At 50.7% G+C, this 17,588-nt stretch overlaps 1 protein-coding gene across 2 annotated transcripts; it reads right to left on the bottom strand.

The window, feature by feature from the left end:
- Positions 1 to 232: 232 nt before the first annotated feature.
- On the bottom strand, positions 233 to 16,089 carry LOC122383603 (fibrous sheath CABYR-binding protein-like). Of its 2 annotated transcripts, none has more exons than XM_043370197.1 (16): positions 15,953 to 16,089; positions 12,850 to 13,078; positions 12,392 to 12,531; positions 12,099 to 12,168; positions 11,650 to 11,762; positions 9,652 to 9,821; positions 8,967 to 9,243; positions 8,442 to 8,634; positions 8,005 to 8,182; positions 7,560 to 7,721; positions 7,262 to 7,429; positions 6,785 to 6,921; positions 6,307 to 6,383; positions 5,342 to 5,854; positions 4,855 to 4,939; positions 233 to 990 (listed from the first exon to the last, which is right to left on the bottom strand). In XM_043370197.1, the coding sequence occupies exons 2-16, from the start codon at positions 12,990 to 12,992 to the stop codon at positions 756 to 758; spliced, it is 2,661 nt and encodes an 886-aa protein (XP_043226132.1). In that variant the 5' UTR covers positions 12,993 to 13,078; positions 15,953 to 16,089; the 3' UTR covers positions 233 to 755. The 2 variants fall into 2 exon arrangements, with proteins under 2 accessions (XP_043226132.1, XP_043226133.1); XM_043370198.1 differs by having other exon boundaries at positions 15,974 to 16,079.
- Positions 16,090 to 17,588: the final 1,499 nt, after the last annotated feature.

Raw genomic sequence — 17,588 nt, 5'->3', positions numbered from 1 at the left:
CATTCCACAAAGTGACAAGCTGGGAGAGTGAGTGCTAGTCACGGCTGTCTGGGATTATAAACATTAAGTAATTTATACATTTTTAAGCATTATTACTTTTCAAAAATCACCACCAAACTAGCAAGAGACTGAAGAGCTGCGCCTGCGGCAAATTTCTGTCGGTCGTCACAGCGCTCAACATTCTCGTGCTTGTGCGTTTAACTAAGATGCATAAGTATTTAGTTCAAACACATTTGTAGATGAAATGTGTATTCCGTGTTTAGCAATGTCATGATGAACAATGATGAACAAGAACACGTTTTATGGTATTGCAGATGGTCAAATCCTGATATCTTATTTCGATGAGCAAGTGAAACATATTATCCATTCATAAAAATATTCTACGATAATACTGTCATGAAACCTCTTGTACTCTGAGCAACACCTTACGATTGCCCAACTACCTACATGAAATTGATTTTACTAGCTGTATATAACGACTTCATAAAATGTCGGCAACAAAGCACGACATATGACCATAATGAATCAATAAATACGTTAAACACGCAACTGTCAACACAAACAGTAAAATAGGACGTCAAACACGTAAACAACTCGCTGCATCAACGGCAGCATCACTACCGTTCCTCGAGGACGGTGCAGCGTTGCGCCAAGCCGGCCACTCTCTCGAGGATTTCTTTCGCCCTGAGACGGACGCGCACCGACGAACGTCACAGTCAGGTCGTGCGCACGACGCCGGGCGGCGTTCTCTGCCACTACAGGAGGGCCCTGACGGTTATCTCGCCGTAGGGCTCGTCCTGGCTCAGCACAACGGCCCTCTCCGCGTGCAGTTGCAGCAGGTGCGCGAACGTAGCGGCCGCCTGCTGCGCGCTGGTTGTTGACGGAGGCGCCAGTTGAGAGAACGACAGCGGGCCGGCGGGCGCCCAGCGGCTCAGCCAGTTGGGTACGTCCTCCGGTACCAGACTGGCAGAGCGGAACTGACTGGCCGAGCTGAGCAGCGCCGTCACAGACAGGAGCCGGAACGGAGCGGGAGGACACAGGACACACGTGAGGACGTGGTGAATGGGACACACAGATACACGGAAACATAGATCGGAGTCGAGGGTGGACCAAGTGAGAATGGGTAGGGTGCTTGAGAGACAGACGTCAGGCGGTGGCATGGAAAAAGATGGGATAAATGAGTGTAACTAGAGGCGGCAGGTGGATATATAGACGGAGCATCATTCTTGGCTGAAGACCGAAGTCTAAGCGTTTTTTTTTTCATGTCAAAACAAGTGACGCTTTTCCCCTTACTGATATAACACAACTTTTTTGACATAATTAGTGGTGTTTGTTATTAACTTAACTACAGAAAATAAAAATTCATACAGAAAATAAATGTTTCTCACCACCAAGTATGTAAATTGAACTGAACTGTTAAAGGGACCCTCCCACTTTCAAAAAAGTTAATGAATTGGCATGAAAGTGATGTCCCTTGGTTCAGAAAGAGCGAAAACGAATATCTACCAAATTTCACCGAAAAATATTCACTGGTTTTCAAGATATTAGGCTTTTACTTTTGTTTACTTTTTGGGATCTCCCCTGTTACTAGCGACTTTATTTGGAAGCAATAATTTGGCAGCCTTAAAGTGCGGCAGACGTTGCGCGCAAAACAGCGTATACCACCACGTGTTAACGATGGTTTTAGTCTAAGATTTAAAAATCGTTAGATCTCCGCTGACGTCACAAATTCTAAGGGGGCATTCCAATGCATTAGCCCCTTAGAATCCGAAAACTGCAAGTTTGAAATTCCATATCTTCGAATAAAAGCATTTTTCGATGTTGTGAGTGCCCAAACCGGTATTTGCAGGCCATGGCCACCAATTTGGCTATCTCAACTCAAAACTAATGTTAAGGTGGGAGTGTCCCTTTAAAGGGACCCTCCCACCTTCAAAAAAGTTAATGAATTGGCCTGAAAGTGATGTCGCTCGGTTCAGAAAGAGCAAAAACGAATATCTACCGAATTTCATCGAAAAATATTCACCGGTTTTCAAGATATTAGACTTTTACTTTTGTTTACTTTTTGGGATCTCCGCTGTTCCTAGCGACTTTATTTGAAAGTGCGGCATTTGTTGCGCGCAAAGCAGCATATACCACCGCGTGCTACAAAACGTTTTAGTCAAACATTTAACGGACGTTCGAAAGCCTGATGACGTCATCAGACTCCCGTAATGGTTAAGAGATAGGGACCACGCTGGTCCCACCCTGCAAGTAAAGGGAAGAAATTTCTTGAACACCATAAAGCTGCGGGGGTTGCGACCAGGATAAATGGTGGTTTCTGAGCCTGGCCGCAAACTTGGCTATCTCAACTCAAAACTAATGTTAAGGTGGGAGGGTCCCTTTAAAGGTAGTGTGCCAGCTTTCTTGGACCGTATGGAGTTAATGGCCCAGATAAGGAGAACCGGATTTTTAGAACTTATCCATACCTTCAAAACTCATGGAAACGTCTTAAATTCTTCAAATTTTGAGTACCCCAGTGCGAAATTCGCCCCGACGGGTTGTCGGTCGTACCCCAACCACATTTCACACCACTATGAACAATAAATGCACACACTGAAATCGCTATTACCGATATGCTCATCCAATCAAGTTTCGATAAACCCGCTCATCATCATCTCCTGCGGTTTCGAACACGCCTGTTAGGTGGCTTCTGATGCTCGTCGAGGTCGGAATTTCCAAATACGCGTAGTGCGTCGGGCCGCGCGCTCTGACTTCGGCCAAGAAAAATGCGTCAGCTGATCATTGTCATTTCTGCCACTTGCGTGTGGTGAAATGGGGTCATAACTTATAAGACGGCTTTTTCATATCAATTATTTTACATAAAATCATATTTCAAACCATAAATAATGTTCGACAGCCAAATAAAAGAAACAATACCAATACGGGCTTACAGTTTAAGGCTCGACATTGTGTTGTCTACGATTAGACAGCTGAGAACTCATTCCCGTACGTCGTATGATCGTAACACTATAATGACCTTTGCTTATTGTCACAAGTGCGCCGCATTCGCGATTGTTGCCCGACGCCTGTTTGCAGGTGAGCCCACTACAGTTGTTATACATATCTAAAAACCGAAAAACTTTTAGGCGAAAAAGGCACTATTCCAGGCCCATTTTTGATTTTTTTTTGCGATATTAGGTAAAAACAGAAGCTTCTTATCCTAGGAAAAATAAAATGGGAAATCTTTCAAAGGTGGCACACTACCTTTAAAAGACACCAAGCTCGATGTCCAGTGAAAGCATGCACTAAGCGAAGCTGTCCCCCGATGTCCTCAAGGCTGTACCGTTCTCAACTACAGGAAAACTGTCGGCAAGCTTTGCAGCCAACTCGATAGGGACCGAGAAACCGGTTTTACGACGTCCCGATACCGCCTAAAATGGAGCAAAGCATCGTCATACTCAGACAAAAGGAAACAGAAACGGCTGTGGAGCATGCCATTCCTCAAACATTTTAAATTTCGCCCGCCACCACAGCTGTATATTCTGTCATTTTACCGGCCCTCCTGACACGCAACAGGGAAGTGCGTGGTATGCGGGCGACGACCTTAGGGTGACAAAAGTGCGGCCGCCGTCCCGACAGAACCAAAGGAAACGCCTGACCACCGGCTAACCCGACACAGGCCGGGCAGCCCATCCGTGAACCACCACGAAATGTGACTGGGATGTCCTTATATGGGCATTTGGGCATAAAGCTGGCAACCATCACTTTAGATATCCACATTCAGTGATCGTTGTTTGGCGGGCTGTCATTGCCGAAAATAAAATATCAGGAAGAGGCACTGGGCGGAAAGGACGGTCTTAGGATATGTCAGGGCCGGTCGCTGAAACCCATTATACCCTGCCACGTGGGATTGCGGATTGCAATCCGTCGGTGGCATGAGGCACGGCACCGTCGCCGTGCGCTAGGGTCATACTCTGCCGTCTGACACCTGCCAGACTAGTCGAGTGGGAAGTCTGGCACCGGTGCCGTGCGCACTGCGCAGGCTAGGGTCATACCCTGCCAGCACCCCACGGTGACTCGTCGACAGGCCGCCTGGCACCGGCGCCGGCGCGCACTGCGCAGGCTAGGGTCATACCCTGCCAGCACCCCACGGTGACTCGTCGAGAGGCCGTCTGGCACCGGCGCCGACGCGCGCTCCAGCTTCCGTCGTCGGCACCGACACGACGACCGACAGCCGGGTAATCAGACCGACAGGTGGTCGGAGCGGGGCGGCTGAATGGGCGGCACGCCACCCGCCGTCCGAGCGGCGGCTCAGTGGGACGGCACCCACCGTCGGAGCGAGGCTGAATGGGACGGCACGCCACCCACCCATTACCGTCCGGACGGAGGGCCGTGTCACTGGACAGCGCCGCACATACGGCGGGGGAGGGGGAGGGGGGGGGGGGGCAAGGGGCGTGATGGTATGCACTCAATGCACTAATGCCAAGCACCCGTGCGATAATGAGATGACAAGACTCTCGGAATAAATTTCATTTTGAAAAAGAAAAAAATATTCCAGATATGTATATAAAAAGCTGTAAAAATTAGCAGTGATGACGACCCCTCTCCATGCATCAGAGATTGTGGCAATGGTCTCTCGAATTCGACCCTCCAGTGCACCAAAGGTAGTGCCATCGCTCCCAGATAATCCTCCAGTAAAACAACGGAGCTGCGTCTCATCGAGAACACTCAACACGCGAGGTTGCGCCAATGCCTGCCGCAGAACATAGTGCAACACCTACCCGTCCCCCTCCCCCCCTCTCTCTCTCTCTCTCTCTCTCTCTCTCTCTCTCTCTCTCTCTCTCTCTCTCTCTCTAACACCACGTGCGCACTGACCCGTAATACATGGGCGGACTCTGGGTGGGGGGTGCCTCCTCGCTGCTCGTGGTCCGTCCACTGGAGCCGCTGCGGTCACCCGCGCCTGCCGGACACAGGCACAGACAGTTAGTGGGGAGGAACGGGTAGGGGAAGAGCGAGCTGGAGGCGTCACCAGATTCACACCCAAGGTATACATACATAGAAATACAGCGGTAAAAAAGGGTCATTAATAGGGTATCGCGGCAGGTCGAACCAATTATGTTTTAATTTGCATTCTACGGACAGGTAAACACGGCAGGTAAATACGGAATAAACTGAAGAGGATTCAGATACCTGTTCATTATCATTTACCAGATAGAGCCGAATATTACGGAAATATGCGAAACAGAAACATACTAAATGTGTCGGTCAGCATATTTGTATCAACGGTGCAAACTACATCCATAACCAGATAGCCCAATATCTGAATTATATTTCTGTCAAGCAGACAGGCCCTCCAACTGACCGACATCAGCCGGCGCGGGGGCGGCGGTCGGTCCGCGGCGCTCCTCTGGTGACGGCCTCCGCTGGTCTCGAGGTGGAGGCGGCGGCATCAGCTGCTCCTCCATAGGTGGGGGGACGATCTGCTGCTGTTCCACGGGAGGGAGCTGCTGTTCTTCTATCGGTGGGGGGACGAACTGCTGTTCCATTGAAGGAATCTGCTGCTCCTCCATTGGCGGGGGAAGGAACTGCTGCTGTTCCACTGGAGGAACCTGCTGTTCCATTGTAGGGACCTGTTGCTGCTCCATTGGAGGAACCTGCTGTTCCATTGAAGGAACATGCTGCTCTTCCATCGGCGGGTGAACCACCTGCTGCTGCTCCTCTATGGGCGGGTGAACCATCTGCTGCTCCTCTATGGGCGGGTGAACCAGCTGCTGCTCCTCTGGGGGAGGAACCAGCTGCTCCATTGGAGGAACCAGCTGCTCCACCACCGGTGCCAGCGTCGAAAGCCGGCCACCCGGGGTCTGTTCCTGGTCCTCTACAATGGGACAGAGCGGGAAAGGTCAGTGAGATAGCGGACAGAAGTCAGAGAATGGGGAAGGTCAGACTGCGGGAGAGTCGGAGAACAGAGGCGGTTTAGAGAGCGGGGACAGGGCAGAGAAACAGGACCGTGAATACGGCCCACGTATTTCCGGAGGCACTAGGACACCGGTCAGGCTGTCAAAGGGTTGACAAAGGGTTGTCAACCCTTTGTTGTCAAAGGGTGACGTATTATACCTACTGGCGAAACGACTGCCAAATGAAGCCCAATGAAGTTCGACGATCCAGCGACATATCACAGCAAAATGATAAGTCACCGAAATTATGCATGTCTGGGAAAGACAGCGGTTTTAGTGATGCAATACCTACGGAATAAGATGGACACTAGACCATCCGATGGGATAAGCTTAACAAGGAGGACTGGGCAAAGAGAGTTCGGATTCGGCGTACCGGTGATGCTGGGCAGGTTTTCCGAGGTCGATGGGGTCGCACCAGCCCTAAACGAGAGCTGCTGGCCAACCGACGACCTGCAAGGTCAGAGAGGAGTGGGATGAGTCAGAGAGGAGTAGGACGGGTCAGAGGGGAGTGGGGCGGGTCAGAGGGGAGTGGGACGAGTCAGAGGGGAGTGGGACGTGACGATGCAGGCCGACGATCGCTAGACACTGGCATCCTGCACAGCGAAGCTTCTCGCGCCTCAGCATCGACCCGTACCCGATGGGCTCTCACAACCCTCACAACCCATCGCTATGCCTTTGGAGTACACCCTACCCAGTCGACCCAACGCTAAACAGCGTGCAGCTCGGGACAGGATAGTAAGGACATCTGATCAGGTAAGGCCAGCCTGTCCCTCTCGTGGTAAAGGCAGCTCAGTGTCACCCTCACCTACTTAGGTCACCTCAGGTCAGATCAGGTCGCCCCCACTGCTCACCTAGCGCTGGGCAGGTCGGAGGCCGACAGCAGGGATCCAGACCCGCTCATGGTGCCCGTCCGATCTCGCTGTGCCTCCGGCTGCGGCGGCTCCGGCTCCACGGTCCGCTCACGACGACGCTCCGCGACGGCCGGCTCCTGGGAGACACGGGGACAGCGACTTTTGGTAGTCGTAGTTTGATAGACTTTTGGTAGACTTTTGGAAGCTTTGTGATAATGTTGTTCAGCGAGATATAACATGGCGATATGAATATGAACAAGGGCTAGGCCGGCAGTCATGCAAGAGGGATGCGTCATCCCACATATTCAGTGCCTACCTGCAGCGCGGCAGAGCGCCGTGTATCTATGCCCGCATCTACATGCATGGTACAACATGGTACATGATGCGGCGGTGTATCACGATGCATCGATCGGTATCGGTGTATCACGCTGTATCGGAGTACACCTGCGCGGCACAGTGCCGTGTATCCGAACCTACCTGTGCCTCGTCGACGTGCCAGGACCAGTCCCGCTCGGGCCGTGTTACGCAGCATCTCTGGTGCAGTCTGGCCAGGGGACCGCCGACCCGGCGGCCGGGCCGCAGCAGCAGCTCTGCCGCTGGAGTCAGGCGCGCGCTGGGTGCCTCCACGTTGTCCTCGGTGGCTGTCTGTGGGGAAAAGAGACACAATAGTGCGGGGATAAGTCGACATTGGATTCACGGGAGCAGAGAAAGAAGGACAGTTAGGTATAATAGCCACAAGCATAGCTTTATCAAGTGACGGTAAAGTGCCACTCACCGCCGCTCGCAGTGTGTCGTACGCTCCCTCGTCCATTCGGCGTCGAATGGCCTCCCTGTCCAGCTCGATGGCAGAGTCGACAGCGAGACGACGCCGGCGACCATGGCGCACCGGCGGAGCCGGAGGCGGCATCTCCGGCAGCTGCAGGGAGTCTGACGGACGCTGAGGGTCGCAGGTCACAGGTCAGGTTAACAGGCAGAGTACATCATCTCAGTGTGCACGTCAGGATACAGGTAGCATTACATTTCGGCTGTAAGGTGAGAGATCAGGGCACACGTCAGATCAGATATAGGCAGCTGGCGCTGCACATGTCGTCAGGTGTCCGACAGATCAGCTGTTTGGGTATATGCTTAGTTTTCGGTATTTCTACGGCGACAATTGACGTTTGGAGTGACTTCGGTGTTCCAATGATCTTCAGGAGACAGGAGTCGTTATCAGTACCCACCTGTTCGTCAGCTGACCGCGGCTGTTGCTGGGGCTGGGGCTGGGGCGGGGGCGGGGGCGGGGGCGGGGGCGGCTCCTCGATGGTGACGTCAGCGGCGGGCGGCGCCCGGCGGCGACTGGGCCTCCCGGCCTGCGGCACCGTCCCATCGCCAGCGCGCTGCGGAGTCGCCTCGATCTCACTGACAAAAAGACCAAATTGGATGACACTGATCAGCAACAGTGGCAGGGAGAGAAACGGGGACTGAGAGTGGGGGCATGTAGCTCATCCTGAGATCATGGTTCTTATTCTAACGCTGTTTCACAATGACGGAGATGAAAGTGCCACTACCAATATCAGAAAATCACCGACTACCAGCCTGAAGCCGCCCTAGCCACCTCATCCTTCCCCACCCCACACCACCATGCCGTCCGATAGGCTCCAACCCCAGCTCCACTCACGCCTGTATTGTCGCGGCAGGAGCCGCCATTGCCGGTAGAGTCGTCTCCTCAGGAGGCGGCGGCGGCTGCTCTTCTCCAGCCCCGGGCGGGGGCTGCTCTTCTCCAGTCGGGGGCGGGGGCGGCGCCTCCCCCTCCAGGTCGCCCAGCAGGGGCACGCCGTCACCTGCGCCGCTCGCCCGCGGAGAGTGGACACCTGACAAGAACGTCGTCAGATGCATGTATTCAGTCCAGGATGTGGTTCCATATTTTTCGTGTGATGAAGGCACACGAATTCGTGTGTTCGGCGCTTTGGGATATATTAAAAAGATCGATTGTCTTCGCTAGGAATTGGTTTTCGCGGATACTCGTGTCTCACTCAATAGTTTACGTTACTTGAGGGTTTTTTTAAGCTGACCAGATTGAACAAGGTTTCCTATTTCAGCGCAACTGAAGCCGAATCACTGACATACAGATTGGACGATTTAGAGCATGCTGTGCCCTTTGAAACAGCGAAGCCGCAGCTGGTGTCCGCTCGCTATATCCCACCTCTGGCGGCAGCGTTCAGAAGCAGATGCTGTACGGGCTCGGACGCCCGCTGCCGCGGCTCCTCAGGCGGCGGAACCTCCTCTGGGCCGGCGGCTGCGGCCCGCTCCCGCGGCTCCGCCGGCGGCGGGCTCACGCGGAGCCCGGGCGGCGGCGGGGGCGGCGGCGGCGGCAGCGGGCCGGCGGCCGGCTCCGTGTGCCGCCCGGGCGCCAGCTCCAGCTCCAGCTCCAGGAAGGGATCCACGGGTCGCTGATGAGGCAGCAGCGGCTCGCCAAAGTCCTGTCCGACGGCAGAAGAGGCGATACCAATCCGGCTACCAGCCCGGTTACCAGCCCAACTTACCAACCGACCCGGTTACCATGCGGCGCATAATATGATCGGACCGGTATATAACGCTCTTGACTCATCATCGTATTTTGTTGAAATTAGTATCATTATATGTAAATGAGGAAGTTTTGAATCATTTGCTGGACTAGCCGTCTTGAACTTTTAGGCTTCGGCAAGACGTTAGAGTCACGGGATGAACTGGTGAATAATGATAACTTTTACCTACAGATTGCGAGACATTGTTTTGTAGAGAAACAAACAACAGACTGCGCTTTAGTCTTCAGTTCATCTCCTTCCCTGTCCCGTAGTTTGTCGTCCCAAACTGACCCCGCCGTGCCGCCGGTCCCACTCAGTACTCACCTCAAGCACATGCTGCTGGCGCTCGGACCTGTCCTCCTCCCTAAGTGTGATGTCACTGACGCGGGCCAGGTTCGGGTTGTACGCCGGCGGCTCCTGCTGGCGAGGCTGACGACCGGCCGTCGCAGCCGTCGGTAAGTCACCCTCCTGCTCCGGAGGCGGCTCCTCAGGCACTGGCGGGAGGCAGGTCAGGTGTGTCAGTGGCTCCCGAGGAGTGGAGAGACGAGGTTGTTAATTGCAGTGTGTGAGGTTATCCCACAGAAACTACCTAAGGCCGGAACAGCACGAACGAGCATTGTAGTAGTACCAAACCGAGCTGTGATCGAACTGGTCAATGTTGTCACTTGTCAGTAGCATTATATCAGATGCAATCGATCACCTATTACAAACTGGAATGCAAATTGAAACTTGAGGTTGAAGGGACCGAAGGCAACTGAAGATGACTACTCATTTTGAATCAGCCAGGAACCCGTGGATTTTCCCTGAAAGCCGGCTAAATATAACAACCAATTTCAGCTGTCGGAACCAACTATATGCGCAAATAAATCATAAACGGCTGTTCCATTTAATTAATCTCAGACAGTTTTACTACTTCCTTCCCGAGCTCTGCGGACCTTTTGCATAATTATTGGAATAGCGTAGGATTTACTTCTAATGTGCAATTAAAAAACGCGTACCGTTGATTTTGTTTTTACCATATTTTCCTGAAAATATCATGCCGCGCATTTGCATGCAATATCATTACCTTTGCATTTGAAATCATGTTTTTTTCGCGGTTAATTAATTCTTCATTTCTTTCCGTATCGTAAACCTCGCCAATACCGTCGCCTACCTTCGCGCCGGTGGTACACGGAGCGATTTCGCTCAGCAGAAAACGTGCGCCGTTTTCGACCAACATAAGCTACCTCACCATGCGATTGCATACATAAAACGTAGCCGCCGCACACGAAACAAGGAATCGATTATAAAGTCAAGTGAGGCTCAGCAGAGAGGGAAAGCACCAGAGTGCCTGAGTAAGTTGGCGTGAGTCATCCAATCCTAGGACAGAGTGACCGGGGGCGGCAGGGAGGGAGGGATGGAGGGAGGGAGGGAGGGAGGGAAGAGAGAGAGAGAGAGAGAGAGAGCCAGAGAGAGCCAGAGAGAGCCAGAGAGAGCCAGAGAGAGCCAGAGAGAGCCAGAGAGAGCCAGAGAGAGCCAGAGAGAGCCAGAGAGAGCCAGAGAGAGCCAGAGAGAGCCAGAGAGAGCCAGAGAGAGCCAGAGAGAGCCAGAGAGAGCCAGAGAGAGCCAGAGAGAGCCAGAGAGAGCCAGAGAGAGCCAGAGAGAGCCAGAGAGAGCCAGAGAGAGCCAGAGAGAGCCAGAGAGAGCCAGAGAGAGCCAGAGAGAGCCAGAGAGAGCCAGAGAGAGCCAGAGAGAGCCAGAGAGAGCCAGAGAGAGCCAGAGAGAGCCAGAGAGAGCCAGAGAGAGCCAGAGAGAGCCAGAGAGAGCCAGAGAGAGCCAGAGAGAGCCAGAGAGAGAGAGAGAGAGAGAGAGAGAGAGAGAGAGAGAGAGAGAGAGAGAGAGAGAGAGAGAGAGAGAGAGAGAGAGAGAGAGAGAGAGAGAGAGAGAGAGAGAGAGAGAGAGAGAGAGAGAGAGAGAGAGAGAGAGAGAGAGAGAGAGAGAGAGAGAGAGAGAGAGAGAGAGAGAGAGAGAGAGAGAGAGAGAGAGAGAGAGAGAGAGAGAGAGAGAGAGAGAGAGAGAGAGAGAGAGAGAGAGAGAGAGAGAGAGAGAGAGAGAGAGAGAGAGAGAGAGAGAGAGAGAGAGAGAGAGAGAGAGAGAGAGAGAGAGAGAGAGAGAGAGAGAGAGAGAGAGAGAGAGAGAGAGAGAGAGAGAGAGAGAGAGAGAGAGAGAGAGAGAGAGAGAGAGAGAGAGAGAGAGAGAGAGAGAGAGAGAGAGAGAGAGAGAGAGAGAGAGAGAGAGAGAGAGAGAGAGAGAGAGAGAGACCCCGCCACTCCCCTGACTGACCGCCCAGCTGGAGCATGGTGTCGATGTCGTACAGCGATCCCAGCTGGAAAGGGTCACCGGACGGCACCAGGCTCAGAGGATCCACCATCAGAGTCACCCGGCGCACGTTCACGCTGCACGAGAACACGCCGGACGGAGGGGAAGTGGCGTCAGGAGACGGGATACGACGTGGTGGGCTACACAAGACTACTGATAAATCGATGTGAAATTTTGCAATTTGCATATAGCCAGAGCAATTCAGACATTCACACATCTGAAACAGGCATCCGCGAGGAAATTCTTGTGATTACCTTGAAATTATTTCAATCAATTGTAGTTGGATCTAGGTAATCTTCATAATCTTTCGATAACGGGGGGGGGGGGGGGGCGTAAGTGGACTTGTGTACGCATCTAAGTGCACTGAAAGCCCCAACACATTCCGCACTGCTACAGCCGTTTCGAGGACTCACGGGTCATCCTCGAGGCAGCCGCCGATGTAGGAAGTTTTCATCAACCTCTCGAAGGCGTTGGCTGCATCGCCTGTTGGCAAGACAGACCACTAGGTAGACTAAACGCACGTAAGCGTGGAACACAGTACAATTAGACGAAGTCCAGGATTAAAACAGCCAGGAATTTAGAGTCATGGTGGTAAAGTAAGATTCTAATTAAAATGACAGCGGTAGACTGGGACTAGGACTCGCCGTGTTGTAAATGAACTATGAAGCATATCCCGTATCGATAAGCGCTGAGCTGTAGGACTCACTGAGGAGGATGCAGGTCTGGTGGTGGTAGACGCGGACGCAGCCGGCCATCAGCATACTGGACAGGTACAGCGAGAAGCGCGGCCGAGCGCCGCCCGCGTGCGCCGGCATTTGGGCGCAGATGTAGCGGATAATGTCCTCGCTGAAATACGGGCGGCGCTGTTACTCGGGGCTCCGGGGGATGGGTCACGACGAGGCCAGATTCGTTGACAGAAAAAAACTGTCAATTATGATATTCTTGCAGCACGAAACCCGACCCATCTACTAGAGGTGTTTGTTCCTTTCACAGATGCCCGGTGTATCAACTACCGTCCCCGGCCATTTTTCCGTTTTAGGTGCGTTTAAAGTAAATAACAGTTATCTCAAGAGCCTGGTATTAACAAATATGGGTGCCTACTTACGTCAGCTCCCGGTCTAAAATATGACCGGTGTTTTCTACATGAGACGCTCGCTCACTCACCATGTTCTGGGCACATTGACGGCCATAACCTCTCGGAAGTGTTTGTCGGTCCTGCGCCGGTACTCGAGCCGGTCGTTCACTATCAGCCATATCAGCGAGAACTTGCCATTCCTCCGGTTCAACAACGAATAGTCAAAAAACATGATTGGAAAGAGTTGTTGAAATTGTTCGAATTAATCTATTTGATGATGATCTTGGATTCACTCCACCGATGACTTTCACCAATCACCTGAAATAAGGAGAAAAGCTAGCAAGAAACCTTTGAATACACAACCGACCCCGGCACAGGGACAAAGGACGCCCCTAGGGCATGTATAAAATAAATCGAATTACCGTAAGAAACAGTGAACGGGTATACATATACTTATAAATAATATATCAATGATAAATAACACATATCAATCAGAGCCGCGAAGTCGGAGTCGGGGTTGCCAAAATTTTACCACCTCCGTCTCCGGACCGGGATGGAGTCAATTTCGCACGGCTCAGTCATCCCCTACAGGCCCTACATAGACCTGTTTGCTGAAAGATATTACGATCGTTGATCTTTCGAAACCAGATTTTGTCGAAGCTAAGGTAATATTTGTTTTGACGAGCGATTTTAGCGAAAAGGTAGAAGACGACTGCGCCAGTACCTGCTTAAAGTTCTGCGTGTTTTAAAATGTAAGGTCTTGGAACGCGCAAAAAGTTATTTCACCGAAGATAAAAAGATATCCAACACGATGATAATTATCATGACGTGGGCTTAAAGAGAAATGACCGGATCAGTAGCGGCGGAACACTTTCAATCAAAGGGGGAGGGGGCACTGCCGACTTTTGGACTTTGGTCCCATTCTCTCCATACAACGCCAAAAGGGCTAATATTAAAATGGCAAAATGAAGGGGGCACGGTGGCCCGGTGGCCCCCGTTCCGCTGCCTATGGTCCAGATCCGGAGCAGGAGTCAGAATGGGAGTCGAAGTCAATTTTCGAAGCTGGAGTCGGAGTCGGGAGTCACAAAAACATCGACTGCGCACCTCAGGTATGTAGTTACATTTACATCGACTCCGGATTTTTTCTCCGTTCAAGCACGGTTTCGACTTTCGAAGAAGCGACATTGACATGCCATGCCACGACCCTCCAGACTCTTCTTTCGGGGAAATTCAAGGGCCGAATCGCCCGAATCTATCGACCCTTGAATTTACATACCTTTGGGCTTTGAATTACCCTTACCCTTGAATTTATACATTATATACCAATCTATCCCCAGTCCCCACTCCTATCCCGCAGACAGACCACCGTTCTGGATCCGCCCAGGGTTACTTTTACAGGAAAAGTTGAGAGGGGGAATAAAGTTCGGGGCAAAGGCGGATCCAGGGGCATCTGAAAGGGGGGTGGGCGGCAATACCATTAGGTTTTTCGTTAGGATGGAGCCCGCAGAACCTTACCTACCCCCAAATCCTATTCTTTCCTCGGGTTTCAGCCACTTTATTTTGGAAGGTTGCCAAAAAATAATTTTGCTAAAAAATATACGCACCTACCTTGGCTGTAAGGGGCGGGGGAGGTCCCAACTTGACTGCGCCCTTGCAAATGCCAATCAGTAGTATCAACCTATCAGTGGTATCAATAACTAGTAGGTATACCCCGGCCAAACATTAAGTAACGCCTTTCTAAAGAGAGAGGTTAATCCGCGCCCTGATTGGAGGTCATTTTGGCCCCCATGTGGGTTTTCTTGAAAAGCGAAAAACGGCGGCGCGCAGCGCCGCCAAATTTTTAGTACCTTACCGGGCATCAATTTGAAACCTTCGCACAAAATTTCAAGTCTTAGGTCACCTTAGGTCAGGAGTAATTGATGTCAAACTGTTCGAGCAAAAATGAGCAAAAAACATGAAATTCTTAAACGCTCACAAAAGCTACAGTTAACGAGCAATTCCAAAGTTCTTTGTGTGGTCGTGTATGTAGAGAAACGACGGCGCTACAAAACTGCAACCTCTACAACTACAAGGTGGGCAGTGATATCCGAACAAAAACTAATGAAGCACAAAACTTGAATTATTACTATTAGTATTAGTGAGCAGTGAAAGTTCCATTGGGAAAGCCGGCTGTGATGAGGTACATTTTTTTTGCGCCCTGCTCTGCATGCAAAGCAGATGAACGTGAATGCTGCATAAAGAGAAAAGTCATTTATTACTCAAAGCTTTAATGCCTATGGGACAAAAATAACGTTGTTTTTCCTTCAATGATTCCGGTTTGGAGGATGGTTAAACACGGCCATTGTCATATTGGGACAAAAATTTTTACATGTCTGGCCTTGGCGTCGATGAAAAAGTGAAAATAATCGTGAATAAATGGGTCGTTTCTGAGAAAGAACACAGAATATAAAAGGGGGTCCAAAAGGGGGTCACCTTCTTTTTGCGTCAAAGGAGGGGCCATGGCCCATTGCCCCCCTCCCCCTGTATCCACCCTTGGTTCGGAGAGGTAATCCCGTCCCCCGCCGGTTTCTACGCCGACGCCTGTACCGATATGTCAGTGATTGCGAAAAGACGGAAGAGACAAGACAAGAGACGGTCCCACCGACTATCCGATCGGTATCGGGTCAAATCTGGAGTTCCTGCTGCACTGAACGTAAAATGGTTGGATGGAACCGAAAATTGAAAATTAATAATTATCTTAACGCCAGCAACGTTGATTGATGACGAGAATCTGATTAACGATGGCTATAGAATCTGAATAGCGAATTGATTGAAAATGGGCTCCAAAATAAATTTGAAAGGGGGAAATTCCCCTTTCCCTCCCTAGCCGTTCAGACACGATTTGAAAGGGGGAGCGGAATTTTCGAAGGGGGGAAATTCCCCTCTTCCCCCCCTTTAAAAGTAACCCTGGATCCGCCTATGGTAATATGACACCAAAATGACTAAAATGACAGCAACTAGCCTTCTTTTGGATAAGCAGGATAGTAAAGACGACATTGTAGACGACATAAAAAGCCAAAGATAGTAAAAATAAAACCATCAATACAACGAAATGCCTATTGATTTCGCGCCGCGCTGGCGCAGGATGTCGCGCCAAATGTTCTTATTTCGATTGCAGGCTTAGGATGGAAGCGCATAAATTCAAATACCTACATAAACCGTCTCTCAATATACCCTGGAAAAATCAGCTTCCACTCCGAGCGAATTTGAGTGAAATCAATTAGACTAAAAAAAAAAACAGATATAAGCCGCCAAATAAGCCGCAAAACACACACACTCCAAAATTATTCAAAACTTTTGTTGACAAATCAACCGCTCATGACTTTCTGCTCGTCAAGTCTTTTAAAAATAAAACGATGGGTATTCTGCCATGAAATCAAATCCAAAATGAATAAAATCAAAACTATTTTTAGATTAATTTAAACCTTCACTTCATTTAAACAATATATTTGCAACGCAAAATATTGTAGTTGACTTCAAAACACGTCGTAACTTATTCCGGCCGCGCCTAATTTTAAAAGGGGAATATTTGTTTCTGGTCCCTAAAAAGCTGTTTCTGGCACCTAATTGCTGATCAGCCCCAAAATGCTTATTAGACCCTAATATCTGAATCTGGCACCTAATTGCTTCCACACAGCCTTAAGTTGCCAGATCGTCTAGTTGAACTCCGTATTTGCTGTTTGCTGATTCAGCACCAAAACCAAAACATCCAGCACCTATTTTATTCCACGTTTGCCTACCTAATTCGCGTAATCTTCCTGATTTTATGTATCCTAACAAACATGGACGTTGCATTCGGTGATGTCAAGTGCCATTTTCGCCAGTGGAGATAATGATTAATGCCATTTCTAGCCAAAAGAGAATCACTAGCCAGTTATAATGGTGCAGCATAGCAAGACGCTCCTATACCAGCCCGCTATGTAGAGACTAGAGATTATTGCACCCTCAGCCATTTTAACGTGAAAAGTTTAGATCCGTCACTTCCAGCCAGGCTCTCAGGTCATAAACTGGAGTAAAGCAAAATGTAAACTCTGAACAGACATGCCACGCTACCGGCCCTCTTTTCAATATTATTAGCTTTCTGCAATCATCGTCTGACTCCATCTCGATCAAACGCAGCATCCGGTTTCTACAGGGGCGTTTGACTGACCGGCCACACAATAACCAAAAACAAAATCAAAGCTTCATGCACACATATGACATAAGTAAGAAACGGATGAAAAAGGCACAACCACGGCACAACTCTGCGCGGCAAACAACGGACAATGTCCCACGCAAGCAGCGTTACCGCTGGCGTCTCGCTGGTTTCCCCAGATTCTCACGAAAATTTCCCTTTTTTAAAAATCACTTCCCTAGATGCGGTTATTTTCATGGAATTTGATGTACTTTCCTCATTTTAACCATTCGTGTTATAGTCAGTAGCGGCGGAACACCTTCAATTAAGGGGGGAGGGGGGCACTGACGACTTTTGGTCCCATCTTTCCATGCAACGCCCATAGGGCTAATGTTAAAATGCCAAAATCAAAGGGGGGCACGGTGCCCCGGTGCCTTCCCCGTTCCGCCGCTTATGGTTATAGTCGCTGCGCCCTAAAACAACAATTAACTACATTCGGCGGCGGCGGCGGAGGTGACAGAAGCACTGGTGAGATCAGCGACGGCTGCGACAACACTGGCGAAGGGAACTGCAGCGTCGGCTGCGGCAAGGATTCAGCGACAGCTTTGCGACCCGGTCCAGTGATGCCAGTCCGTCCATCTGCAGGGAGTCGCAGTGAGGAGCCTAGCAGAAACC

This window comes from Amphibalanus amphitrite, unplaced genomic scaffold, assembly GCF_019059575.1.
Source record: "Amphibalanus amphitrite isolate SeventyFive unplaced genomic scaffold, NRLGWU_Aamphi_draft 000168F_arrow, whole genome shotgun sequence".
NCBI lineage: Eukaryota > Metazoa > Arthropoda > Thecostraca > Balanomorpha > Balanidae > Amphibalanus > Amphibalanus amphitrite.
This window is presented reverse-complemented; position numbering and strand designations above follow the sequence as displayed.